At 36.5% G+C, this 13,363-nt stretch overlaps 1 protein-coding gene across 15 annotated transcripts in view; it reads left to right on the top strand.

Annotated features, from left to right (window-relative positions):
• The window catches only part of LOC145287875 (fibronectin type-III domain-containing protein 3a-like), a 791,938-nt gene that overhangs the window by 660,653 nt on the left and 117,922 nt on the right, over positions 1 to 13,363 (top strand). For all 15 annotated transcript variants that reach the window (XM_080135773.1, XM_080135781.1, XM_080135779.1 and 12 more), the window contains one exon: positions 4,363 to 4,422. In XM_080135773.1, the coding sequence (XP_079991899.1) occupies positions 4,363 to 4,422 (60 nt within the window). The remainder of the gene's footprint in view (positions 1 to 4,362; positions 4,423 to 13,363) is intronic.

Here is a 13,363-nt window from a genome sequence, read left to right as displayed (position 1 = left end):
TCTCTCCCTCTCCTTTTCTCTGTCTTCCCTCCTCTCTCTCGTTTTCTCTGTCTGTCTTCCCTCCTCTCTCTCGTTTTCTCTGTCTGTCTTCCCTCCTCTCTCTCGTTTTCTCTGTCTGTCTTCCCTCCTCTCTCTCGTTTTCTCTGTCTGTCTTCCCTCCTCTCTCTCGTTTTCTCTGTCTGTCTTCCCTCCTCTCTCTCGTTTTCTCTGTCTGTCTTCCCTCCTCTCTCTCGTTTTCTCTGTCTGTCTTCCCTTCTCTCTCTCGTTTTCTCTGTCTGTCTTCCCTCCTCTCTCTCGTTTTCTCTGTCTGTCTTCCCTCCTCTCTCTCTCGTTTTCTCTGTTTGTCTTCCCTCCTCTCTCTCTCGTTTTCTCTGTTTGTCTTCCCTCCTCTCTCTCTCGTTTTCTCTGTTTGTCTTCCCTCCTCTCTCTCTCGTTTTCTCTGTTTGTCTTCCCTCCTCTCTCTCTCGTTTTCTCTGTTTGTCTTCCCTCCTCTCTCTCTCGTTTTCTCTGTTTGTCTTCCCTCCTCTCTCTCTCGTTTTCTCTGTTTGTCTTCCCTCCTCTCTCTCTCGTTTTCTCTGTTTGTCTTCCCTCCTCTCTCTCTCGTTTTCTCTGTTTGTCTTCCCTCCTCTCTCTCGTTTTCTCTGTCTGTCTTCCCTCCTCTCTCTCGTTTTCTCTGTCTGTCTTCCCTCCTCTCTCTCGTTTTCTCTGTCTGTCTTCCCTCCTCTCTCTCGTTTTCTCTGTCTGTCTTCCCTCCTCTCTCTCGTTTTCTCTGTCTGTCTTCCCTCCTCTCTCTCGTTTTCTCTGTCTGTCTTCCCTCCTCTCTCTCGTTTTCTCTGTCTGTCTTCCCTCCTCTCTCTCGTTTTCTCTGTCTGTCTTCCCTCCTCTCTCTCGTTTTCTCTGTCTGTCTTCCCTCCTCTCTCTCGTTTTCTCTGTCTGTCTTCCCTCCTCTCTCTCGTTTTCTCTGTCTGTCTTCCCTCCTCTCTCTCGTTTTCTCTGTCTGTCTTCCCTCCTCTCTCTCGTTTTCTCTGTCTGTCTTCCCTCCTCTCTCTCGTTTTCTCTGTCTGTCTTCCCTCCTCTCTCTCGTTTTCTCTGTCTGTCTTCCCTCCTCTCTCTCGTTTTCTCTGTCTGTCTTCCCTCCTCTCTCTCGTTTTCTCTGTCTGTCTTCCCTCCTCTCTCTCGTTTTCTCTGTCTGTCTTCCCTCCTCTCTCTCGTTTTCTCTGTCTGTCTTCCCCCCTCTCTCTCGTTTTCTCTGTCACCCTATCTTCTCCATCGACCATATCTCTCTCTACCTTTAGTTTTGTCTCCCCTTATCCAGTGCATATTATATATGCTTGGAGATTACAGTTTGGATACCTGCAATGAAACGGGCTTGCCTAAATTCATACAGCTGGTAGGAAAGAAGTTTATTATGTGTGTGGTGGTGGTCTAGTGCTTGATTAAGGACTCAAAGATTTTGTGAAGAGTGGGAGGAGGCTAATGGGGCAATAAATGAGTGGGTCAATTTTTTTCTCCAGAATTCTTGTAAACTGATATAACAGAAGCAATTTTCCAGCAGTCGGGAAAGCAAAATTCAGTAAAGCATTTGTTGAAGAGTTTGGAGAGAACCACAGCAGACTTAGCGGAGCATATTTTAATAGTATAATTTTTTTTAATAGTACAATTGGAAAAAATCAGTCCCACATGCCTTTGAGTTATCTAGGTTTGTTATGGCATCACGGATATGAGAAAGGGTGATTTTGAGATCATCAGGTGTAGCTTCTGTCCCCCAAAGGGAAATTGGGGGGGGGGGGTTCTAAAGTGGAGTTGGTCGCAAATCGTTGGGCAGATTTGCTTTTTTAGTTGCTGTGAAGACAACCTCAAATGTGTTATATAATTTTTGTGCCATCTAATTTAATTTGTCGTTAGTGGATCAACTTCTACTCTGTGCGATCACTTGCTAATCAGTTGATTTTAAGTTTTCCTTGGCCAGCCAACCTTTCTGCAATTTGGCACATCCATGCTTCTATAACGATTTATTCAAGAGGATGAATGCTCCACATTACCAGACCAGCATAATTAATTCTTAGGATAACCCCATCCTGGGCAAATGTAATGCTGTCAACAAATCCTCTAACCTGAAGTATTCAGTTTGGTCAGGGATCTGTTGGCTGGACAAGAAGGGATGGATGAGGACCCAGCATTCATTGCCATATTTCATGATGCTCCCAATACAGCTGCTATGTAATTTACTCCAGATGTAGAAAGAGACATCTCGTGATCTTATCAGAGGCAACAGCTGCTTTCATCCCTGTACTGAGTTTGTATCCACTACTTGCAATCAGCATATCTCCTAGGGAACAGAAAGAGTCTACTACCTCCAGGGTATTGTCATTTGACCCCCCCCCCCTCTGCCTTTGTAAAAAAAAAAAAAAAAATGTGATAAAACTAACAGAGAATAGTTGTAAGGTGTCCAAGAGTATAGAAAGATTGAGAGGAGAAGCACCATCCAGACCTCCACTGGAAAGACACAGGAATCATGTGGAGGCTTATCACCACTCAAATTCCAGAGAAAGCCATCGGCTGCTACCAGCAAAAACTTGGTGATGAACAAATACTGCAAGAACACAAATTGATTTACAGCCATGATTAAAGAAAGTGGGAAGTACTTAGAATTCAGGGAGACTTATTATCATTCAGAATCCAGGGAATGAACGTTATTGCTAATAACCAATGTGAGAACTTCTAGTGAATAAGAAATAATAATCCACAGGAATTGGACAAATTTAAATGGTTAACAAATGTATGTTACTAATCTGCAATAAGATGCAGAATTAACAAAAGAATGGAAACTTAATACAAGCTTCGCCACATGCTTGAAAACAAAATTCTGACACTGCGGTTTTGGAGTAGTCTTTCAGCTGTCAGGAGCAGCATGTTAGTCTCAAGCGTTATCTGTTTATCCCATGTTTTCTTGATCCTTTTTAAATGAAATCTTAATATGATTTCTTTACAGAGCTACAGTCTGTTAGCTGCGAAACATGTCCAGACCATGTTGATAGTTCTTTCTCACCGCAATAACTTAGATACAAGGGTCGGAAAGTGGGATTGAGAAGTCGGTTCTCCAGAGGAGAGGCACTCTGAGCTTCAAAACGTGCCTGGGCAGCCACATCGATATTCCCCAGTGATGAGGGAGCCTCAGGCGATCAGCAATAAACTAACCCCTTCTGAAAGAGAGAAGGCAAGGCTTGGGAGGGTAGACCTTCTAGAACTGCACAGAACTTTACTCCCACCATAAAATCAACAGGGACCGGATCATTACAGGAATGCTCTAATCTCTGTTGATTTTAGGGGTCGATGATAAAGATTCCTAGCCACTTTTTTTTTTTTCCTCTAATGTTCTTAATGGATCGATTAATATTAAGTCTCTTTCTGATATCTGCAATTTTTTTTCATCTGTTTTGCAAATTTACTCCAAGAATAGTTCTTAAACTGTTGTCTTTTTTTTTTTTTTTTTTTTTTTTTCAAATATATTGAGCTACCTCTCCTGCTCTGCTAGTGTAGTCTGTTTCATTTACACAGCAGATATCAAAGCATTGTAAAGTCCAGAGGCAAAAAAAAAAAAAAAAAAAATATGGAGCAGGAAGGGCAAATGTAGAAATTGCTATTCCTATTCTTATGCTAATGTCAGGTGATCAGGAAACCAATGGACCACAAAAACACAATCTTTTTTTTTTTTTTTTTTTGTTCAGTGGAAATAGCACTGGTTAGTTAAAACCAGTTTCCCAACCATTAGAACACTCGGATACCTACTATCGTCCCTCTCTCTATATGCATCCTTACATAATAATGATAGTGGTAGTACCTAATTAAAGTGGAAATAAATAATTGAATATTCATATAGTTTATTCAACGCAATTACTGTCGATCAAATGGGAACAGTAACAAGTACAAATCAATGGGTCAATTTGTATATCATACCATTGCTAATACAATAATCAATAAAATAAAAATCAGAATAATAACCACAAGACTAATTGATCAATGTGTAGATTGTTGATGAGCAGCAACAAGTTCAGAAACTCATAGCAATGTTACAACAAGCTCTGCCTTTCATTGCTTCTCTAAAGGATCTCAGGGACGCCCTCTGTGATAAATTTGGCCACCGCCCACCTCAAGTCTCGTAGCGCCCCCTGGTGGGCAGTACGAACCCCATTTGGAAACCCTGGTTTAAACTAACCTGTTTCTCACTATCTTGTAAATGGTCAGGTTGAAAGTGATTGTGTAGTTTATATGTTCACATTTTGTGGTTTTCTTTCGTGTTTTCTTCGAATCCCTTTTAAAATATATCTATTCATCCTTTATCTTTCTCTCCGTTTCTCTCAGGGGTACATCACGAGTAATAAACCTGAAAGATTTAAAGCCAGCTTCTGAATATTTTCTGAGGTAAGTCAACATTTTTTTAATTAGAACGAATTGATACCCACTCCTTGAACGGTGTTGCGGCGGTACCTCAATATGTCAATTTTTATCTTTTATCTAACTTGTATACTTTATAAAATACATGGTTTTCAGCAAAAAAACAATTTACTTTGAACTAATGCCAAATGCCCTTTACTACTTCTTTGCTGATTATCAGAAAAAAAATATATGTATATAATTTACATTTATGAAAGACATATCCAGATAAAATAACTCTTTAGACTTAGACTAGCCTGGGTGCCCGGCATTGCCTGGGTGTTTGGAGGTGTATGTTGAGCAAAGAAAAAAGTGGTAGCAGGCAGGCAAACTCAAACCCATGACGCAAAGGCAGAAAAGAAAGTAAAAAAAATGAAAAAACTGACATCTTACCGCTACTCCAGGACGCAACTGGAAGTTTGGAACGTTAAAATTAGACAAAGTAAATCCAACTGATACGATGACTTGCAAAAATGGCTCGCAAAAATAGACCCCTCCTTGTAGAAAACTGCCCAGTTAAGGGTGAAGAAATTAATGTTTCTGGTCAATTTTTCGACATTTGTTAGAGACGTCAAGTTTCAAAATGATAGCAATCTTGTGAAAATCCATCGCCTCTGTCGAAATTTTTAGGCATACATATGGATAAATACATACATTTAATCAGACAAGTGAGATTTATATTATAGATGACAAGAGTAAAAAAAAAAAAAAAAAATGTTTAATGTTCGATATTTTTATAGTTTTATATATAGAGATTATTAGTTTTGGTACAGTATCTGGGGATGTCAATTCCTATCATTACATAGCTCCTACTGCTTTATAGTTAATGCAAAGAAAAATATTTCAAATTTTGTCAAAAAATATATCCTATTAGTATTTTCATAAAGAGAGTAGCTAACTACCATGAATCTATCCATATATTTTTTTATTGGCAAAAAATGTTGGAAATTATGTTTTTAAGCTTTAAATTTATACAAAATAGCTTTGTCTATTTTGTTAGATTCTGAAAAAAAATAATTTAATGAAATATATTTATGTAATGTTTGTTTTATATTCATTTCTTTAAATTTATAAAACACATTCTGTTCAAATAAATCTGTTAGACTTGCCTGAGATTCAAGCGTTGATATTTGCGTCATAATAACTACTGCCTTAGTAAAGTGTACTATGCCTATTCCTTTCTTGTCTACCATCACGTTTCTGTTTTCGGAGAACAAACTCTTAAAATGCCTTCAGTTTTTAATAGTATAGAAACCTTGTTTTATTAAAATTAAAACTACTCAATTGATTTTACGTGATTTTTTGGTTGTATGACAATTTTTTCGTAAAACGTAATATTTTGTTTTGTTTTTGTTTTTTTCATAAGGGTAAAATTCTAAACATATGTTATTTCTTATTCAAAAATAAAAATACTTAAGAACTTTGTGATTTTTTTTTGTTGGAGGACCTTTTCTTTCTGTCAGAGGTTAGATTTTGTTTTTTTTTATATGGATAGAATGTGTTGGGCCTTTATATATGGATAGAATGTGTTGGGCCTTTGTATATGGATAGAATGTGTTGGGCCTTTGTATATGGATAGAATGTGTTGGGCCTTTGTATATGGATAGAATGTGTTGGGCCTTTGTATATGGATAGAATGTGTTGGGCCTTTGTATATGGATAGAATGTGTTGGGCCTTTGTATATGGATAGAATGTGTTGGGCCTTTGTATATGGATAGAATGTGTTGGGCCTTTGTATATGGATAGAATGTGTTGGGCCTTTGTATATGGATAGAATGTGTTGGGCCTTTGTATATGGATAGAATGTGTTGGGCCTTTGTATATGGATAGAATGTGTTGGGCCTTTGTATATATGGATAGAATGTGTTGGGCCTTTGTATATATGGATAGAATGTGTTGGGCCTTTGTATATATGGATAGAATGTGTTGGGCCTTTGTATATATGGATAGAATGTGTTGGGCCTTTGTATATATGGATAGAATGTGTTGGGCCTTTGTATATATGGATAGAATGTGTTGGGCCTTTGTATATATGGATAGAATGTGTTGGGCCTTTGTATATATGGATAGAATGTGTTGGGCCTTTGTATATGGATAGAATGTGTTGGGCCTTTGTATATGGATAGAATGTGTTGGGCCTTTGTATATGGATAGAATGTGTTGGGCCTTTGTATATGGATAGAATGTGTTGGGCCTTTGTATATGGATAGAATGTGTTGGGCCTTTGTATATGGATAGAATGTGTTGGACCTTGTCGCTACCATGTTTGTATTCAGATAAGAATAGGTTTTTTGTTTTTTCTTAGGGTTTTTCACTGCTTATCAAGCCCAAAGATCATTCAAGGATGAGGGTTAATGAGTATTAGGTGGCTGCTGAGACAACACCATTATTATCGGTAATGGTGGGACTTGGGTAACATTTGTTTATTTAAGAGGACGGCTTGGCAGGAACTTGTTCACGTTGGATTTGAAAACGGCCATGTTATAGTTACCTGGTACACAGCCGTGTGGTATTGTTTCCTAGATAAGCAGTTCTAGGAAAGAAACTTTGATCATGGAATTTACGTTTAGTTTTATGCGTAGATCAATAAGGGAAATTGTTATTCGTTGTAGCTAGACAAGTGTCTGCTGCAAGAGTTCTACAAGGGAATGTAGGAGCTATAGATTGAAGCTCAGTCGAGCACCTGCCATGAAAATTACGCTAGAGCAGAGATAGATATACTATTAATTTACATTCCAAAATATATAAACAGGCTTTTATTTTTGGTATATTCCTTCATTATTATGTAAAAAAAAAAAAAAAAGACATTACGAAATAGAAAATTACACAAAATATTCAGATGATGCATTTTTGATTGTGCCACACTGAAATTCACACTGTTTCTTAAACCATTTACATGCAAAAATATACATAGAAAAATGTCAAGGATGAATCTTTCTTATGTGCAAATGATTTGACTTGAGGCGATTTTCACTCAGGATGGGTTAATTTCTTTAGCAGTAAACAATAGTAGGCAATAATCGATAGAGTACATATCAATCAATATATCTTCTATATATCTATAAAGTTAGGTATGTGTATCTGTATTATATTTTTCTTAGTCTGTCTATTCCACACTTCTAAGAAATTACTGAACTGACCTGGCTGAAATTTTTATGGACCTTTGTTATAATAAGGTGCAGCTAACTAAATATTATATCTGCTTGATGCACAGTCAGATGAATGAACAATGGCTCACAGCAGTCAAGGTAGTAATGGTGGCTAGTCTTAGAACCAGCAGCAAACACAGTAGATCTATAGACTGGAACTGGGTTCGACATCAGCATTGAAGGTGTGCAACCACATCTTCAGTCGACCTCCCAGGTGTCTTCAACCTTGGAGTGGATCAAGAGCTATTGCTTCATGGATGAAATCTGAGTTGCGGCATGCAGCATGGCTGAAATCAGCAAAGCTTCCTCTTTTAAAAGAGATTAGTTAAGGGGAATAATGATTATAAGCAGATAGATATGTGTACATTTTTAAAAATGTACATGAACTGATGTATTTTCCATTACATTTAGGTGTTATTTCAGCCAATGTAATTCAACACTTCAAATGCTTTTAAATATACACTAGCAGTTCAGCCCAGCTTTGCTCAGGCCATATGTACTGTTCATAACTTTATGTGCATATGTATGTATATATTAAAGTTTGACTCATGTCCAGGTAACCTCAATCTAAAATTTCAAATGTTTAGACCCAAAATTGGCGGAGGAGTTTGGTAGAGTTTGCAAAGGTCAACTATTTCAACTTTGACCTGTTGGTAGCCAAATTTTCGCCCAAAAACTGATTAAAAAGCTTGCTGCATGTCTGAATACCCTTTATGTAAACTTTCAAATATTTAGTCCCAAAATTTTAATAATTTGCTAGAGACCACAAAGGTCAAATATTTTGAACTTTAACACCTTAGCAGCCAAATTTTGAGTGAAAAAATGATTAAAAAAGCTTACCCTGTCTGAATTCAAATGTCTAGACCAAAAATTGACCACAGAGGTTAAATTTTTTAAAACTTTGATCGCAATTTTGACCCCTTAACATTTATTGTTTTGCGCTCAAATCAAATTAAAGTGTTTGACTGATGTCTAAGTAACCTACATTTAGCATTTCAAGTGATTAGACCTAAAATTGGTGGAGGAGTTTGGTAGAGTTTTCAAATGTCAAATTGTTAAACTTTGACCCTTTGACAGCTAAATTTCTGGCTTAAAACTGATTAAAAAGATTTTTCCAAATTTTAATGCCCCTTATGTTTAACTTGAGTCTGTAGACTGAAAATTGACAGAGTAGTTTGGTAGGAAAATGTATATACTCACACACAATTTCACTTATATTACCATGGCAGTTGTTTGAGGCTCTGAGATAAAGGCTTGACAAATGGAGCAAAAAGTGGCTTTGTGGCTGGGTTTGACCGGTAGGAATTGTTACCCTACACTGATGTTTGTGTAAGCATGAAACATTAGTGTCTATAGGTAAAAATGAATAATTATTTAATTATAATTAGAGAGAGAGACAGACAGAAAAACAGACATGGAGTTAGGGATCAGTGTATCTGTTTCCCTCTTTGGACATGAAAGTAGGTTAATCATGAAAATATTTCCAAATATTTTCGACCTGTTTATGATTTGAAGAATATAAGAAATCAATTTGCATACTTACATAACTGAACACCTTGAAATGGAGTACTGGGAGGAGCTGTTAAGAGTACCTTTTTTTGCCTTGACAGGGTAAAAATCATCTTCGAAATCTAGTGAGCTTTTTCACCTTCCTACTTCCTATTTTTCAGAGAAGAGAGGTTGCAAGTCTATATCTGCTCTTTTTATTACTTTCCTGGCAGGTGCTTGAAACTTTGGTCTTCCTTGTAAAACATTTGCTTACAAATACTCGTCTTGCTACAACTGGCAACAATTTCCCTCTCTCTATCCGTGTCTAAAGCTAAATAAAAATTCCATGAACAAAGTTTTTTCTAAAACTGTATATCTGTGAAACACAACAACATGGAGCTGCTTTTAAACTGACTATAACCAGGTCGATTTTTTGTCTAATGTAAATACGTTCTTGTTGAGCCATCATCTTATATAATCACATCCTACATAAGTTTCACAATTACTGGTTATCAGTGTTGTAACACCATCTATGGACACTCATTAACCCTTATCCTCGAGTACGCTTTGGGCCTTGATAAGTAGTAACCTCTCCAAGTAAAACTTTTTTTAATTCTGAAAATGATTCTATCGAATGTTGAGTTGTGTTCACATCTCAGTTTGATCTTTTGCATATATGAAATCTGTTTGATCTTTTTTTAGATATATAAAATCTTAGATTTTTTTTTTTTTTTTTTTTAGATATATGAGGGGCGTGTAATAAGTAATGCCCCTGACCCACTTTCCATAGTAGTAGAGCAATGAAACTTGGCACAGTTATTAGTCTTTCTTTACATAGGAACCACCCAGAGTTATGCATTTCTGCCATCGTTTGATGCAGCTCTGGAGACCGTTTTTGTAGAACACCCCAGGTTGGTCCTCCAACCACGACGTGACTGCAGAAATCAAGGCTGCATCATCTGGGAAACGCTTTTCTTTCAAAAACAACTTCATGGCTGGGAAGTAGTGAAAGTCAGAGGGTGCAACGTCAGGAGAGTAGGGAGGATGGGGCAGGATTTCATAACCACACGCCCGTGCTTCTGATCTGACGACATGCGAGTTGTGGACTGGAGTGTTGTCCTGCAGGAGGAGGGTACTTTGTTGACCTTGCCCCGTCTCTTGATTTTGATAGCTTCCCCTAATTTCCTCAAAAGTGAAGGCTCCTGTAATTGTGGTACCCTTTGCCAGGAAATCTGTCATCACTACTCCGTCTTGGTCCCAGAAGACTATGAGCATTACCTTGCCAGCGGAGGGCTGAACCCTTGCCTTCTTTGGAGGTGGTGAGTCCAAGTGCTTCCACTGCATTGACTGGGCTTTGGTTTCTGGATCATAGATATGGACCCAGGTTTCATCCTGTGTAATCAGTCTTTTGAAAAACTTTGACTCATCTTCTTGGATCATCTCCAAATTCATCCTAGAGCACTTGATGCATTCTCGCTTCTGGAATGGTGTGAGCAACCTGGGAATCCATCTGGCAGACACCTTATGCATATGCAAATGGTCATGAATGATAGTTTCCACAGACCTTGTACCAATCTTGACATCTTGGGCTATTTAGCAAATAGTAATGCGCCGATCTTCCAAAATGGCAGCCTCAACTTGACGGACAGATGCCTCATCAATGGCAGAACGGGAGCGACCGGGTCTGGGAGCTGTTTCCACAGACTTCCGGCCATGTTTGAATTCACGATGCCAGCGTTTTACAAGGTCATATGATGGGGTATTTTTTTCATAAGTTTCTTTCATTTCATCAAAAGTCTCCTGTGGTGTGCATCCTTTTAAATACAAAAACCGGATCACTGCTCGACATTCAACAGGCTCCATTTCACACCTGACTCGGTTCAAACACCTGTAAAACAGAAATCACAATTAATTCAGAGCTGTAATTTTCCACATAACCTGTAGAGATATAAATCATTGCACATGCAAAATTTCAGCTAGATCAGACAACTGTAAGTGGATCGGGGGCATTACTTATTGCACGCCCCTCATATCAAATCTCAGTTTGATCTTTATTTTAGATATATGAAATCTGTTTGATCTTTTTCTTACATATATGAAATCTCAGTTTGATCTTTTTCTTACATATATGAAATCTCAGTTTGATCTTTTTCTTACATATATGAAATCTCAGTTTGATCTTTTTCTTACATATATGAAATCTCAGTTTGATCTTTTTCTTACATATATGAAATCTCAGTTTGATCTTTTTCTTACATATATGAAATCTGTTTGATCTTTTTTTTACATATATGAAATCTCAGTTTGATCTTTTTCTTACATATATGAAATCTCAGTTTGATCTTTTTCTTACATATATGAAATCTGTTTGATCTTTTTCTTACATATATGAAATCTGTTTGATCTTTTTCTTACATCTTTTTCTTGCATATATCAAACCTGTTTGATTTTTTTTTTAGATATATCAAATCTCAGTTGGTCTTTTTTTTTTTTTTTGTTAGAATATTAAATCTGGGTTTTTTTATTTTAGATATATCAAATCTGTTTGCTTTTTTTTTAAATTTTTTTTTTAGATCTATCAAACAGCTTTATTTTTTTTTTTTTTTTTTACGTATATTTAACTCTCTGCTAAAAAAGGTATTAAACCCTTTTCCCCATTTAACCTGGCTCTTAAATGGATTATAATTGACCTATATAAATATGATGCAAGGTTGATTTAATGTGGGTTCTCAACATCTTTAATGATTTGGTTTATTCAGAAAAATTCTCGCTTCTCCTCTGTGGAGGTGTCAGAAGAGATGAGGCCACTGAATATCGTGAACAAATGTAAAAGTATTGATAAGCTATAATGAAAGCAAGCCAATCATTTTCTAACTATTTCAGGCATTTATGATGAAGAAATATATTTGAACAAGTTGAGTATGAATTTGCTATCAGTCATTGGGCTGAAACACAGAAGCTAGAATTAACCGACTTCTAAAATAGGTTGCACCAATTTTTCTGTCCCCCTTCCATCCACAAATAATCCCTGCCAACAAACACCACGAATGCAATGTCAAACCAGGAATTAAACATCGTATTAAAAAAAGAAACTATGGTAAACGAAATTGGTTCCCATTTGACATTTTTAAAGCCGTCATTATTTGTCACAGGCTCATCACAAACGCACTGAATGACTGTCATAATTTCCCACATCATTGTTTCATCTCTTATAAACTAGCATCAGGATATTTTTTTTTTTTTTTTTTTGCTAAATTTTCCTAAACTGACATGAGTATGATATTTATGGAAGTATATCTAATAAGATATTCTGTAAGTCATTTTCTTCTCAACTTGGCATTGTACAATATATATATATATATATATATATATATATATATATACTAGCAAAAGAACCCGGCCTTGACTAGGTTCAAAAACAGCCTACAGAAAATGGACTCTGATTTATGAAAGTATTATAGGTTATGAAAAGGAAGGGTTGTAAAGAGATAGCTTCGAATTTGGGGGTATCAAAACCAAAGCAAAATATGATGAAAGTAAAAATAAAATAGATAAACCTCATAATTTATTATACCATACCTGTTCGCACTGAAACACTGAAACTTATCACAATATCATGTGGATCTATATTAAAAAAAACCTTGTTAAACTTTGTGACATATTTCCATTCTATGGAGGTCAGGCACGAACGAACACTCCATAATTTTATTATACCATATTAAAACTGAAACATAATTATCAAAGTATACTTACGCAGATAGATATGAAAAGTCTTCATTAAAGTTTGTGCCTATTTCCATTCTATGGAGGCCAGGCGCGAACGCAGACCCCACAATTTTATTATACCATCCCTATTTAAGTTAAAACATACTTATCAAAGTATTATGTACATCTTATCAAAAACACTTGTAAACGATTTTTTAAAATTTTTTATTTCCATACTTTGTGGACCAGACGCGTACGCAGACCTCACAATTTTAATGAATCATCATTATGCCAAATCAAGCATAGCCATTCCTGTGTCTCGATACATCTATCATTATATGTAATCAGTTTTCTATAATAGTCAACCATATAGGAGCCTATTCGTGACCAGACACACACACACAGCTTTATATTATAGAAGATATATATACACACACACACACCGTAAATTTACATTCCAGTTACCACAAAAAGTTAATCCACTATCATGATTTTTATTTTTTATATTCAGTTATATCTATAAAAGTGAAAATGTTTGTGTGTCTGTGTGTGTACATTTCCCTTACACAATAACTTTATCAATTTT

The sequence above is a fragment of the Euprymna scolopes genome, chromosome 11 (assembly GCF_053919585.1).
Source record: "Euprymna scolopes isolate OS-2025 chromosome 11, ASM5391958v1, whole genome shotgun sequence".
Classification (NCBI taxonomy): Eukaryota; Metazoa; Mollusca; class Cephalopoda; order Sepiida; family Sepiolidae; genus Euprymna; species Euprymna scolopes.
This window is presented reverse-complemented; position numbering and strand designations above follow the sequence as displayed.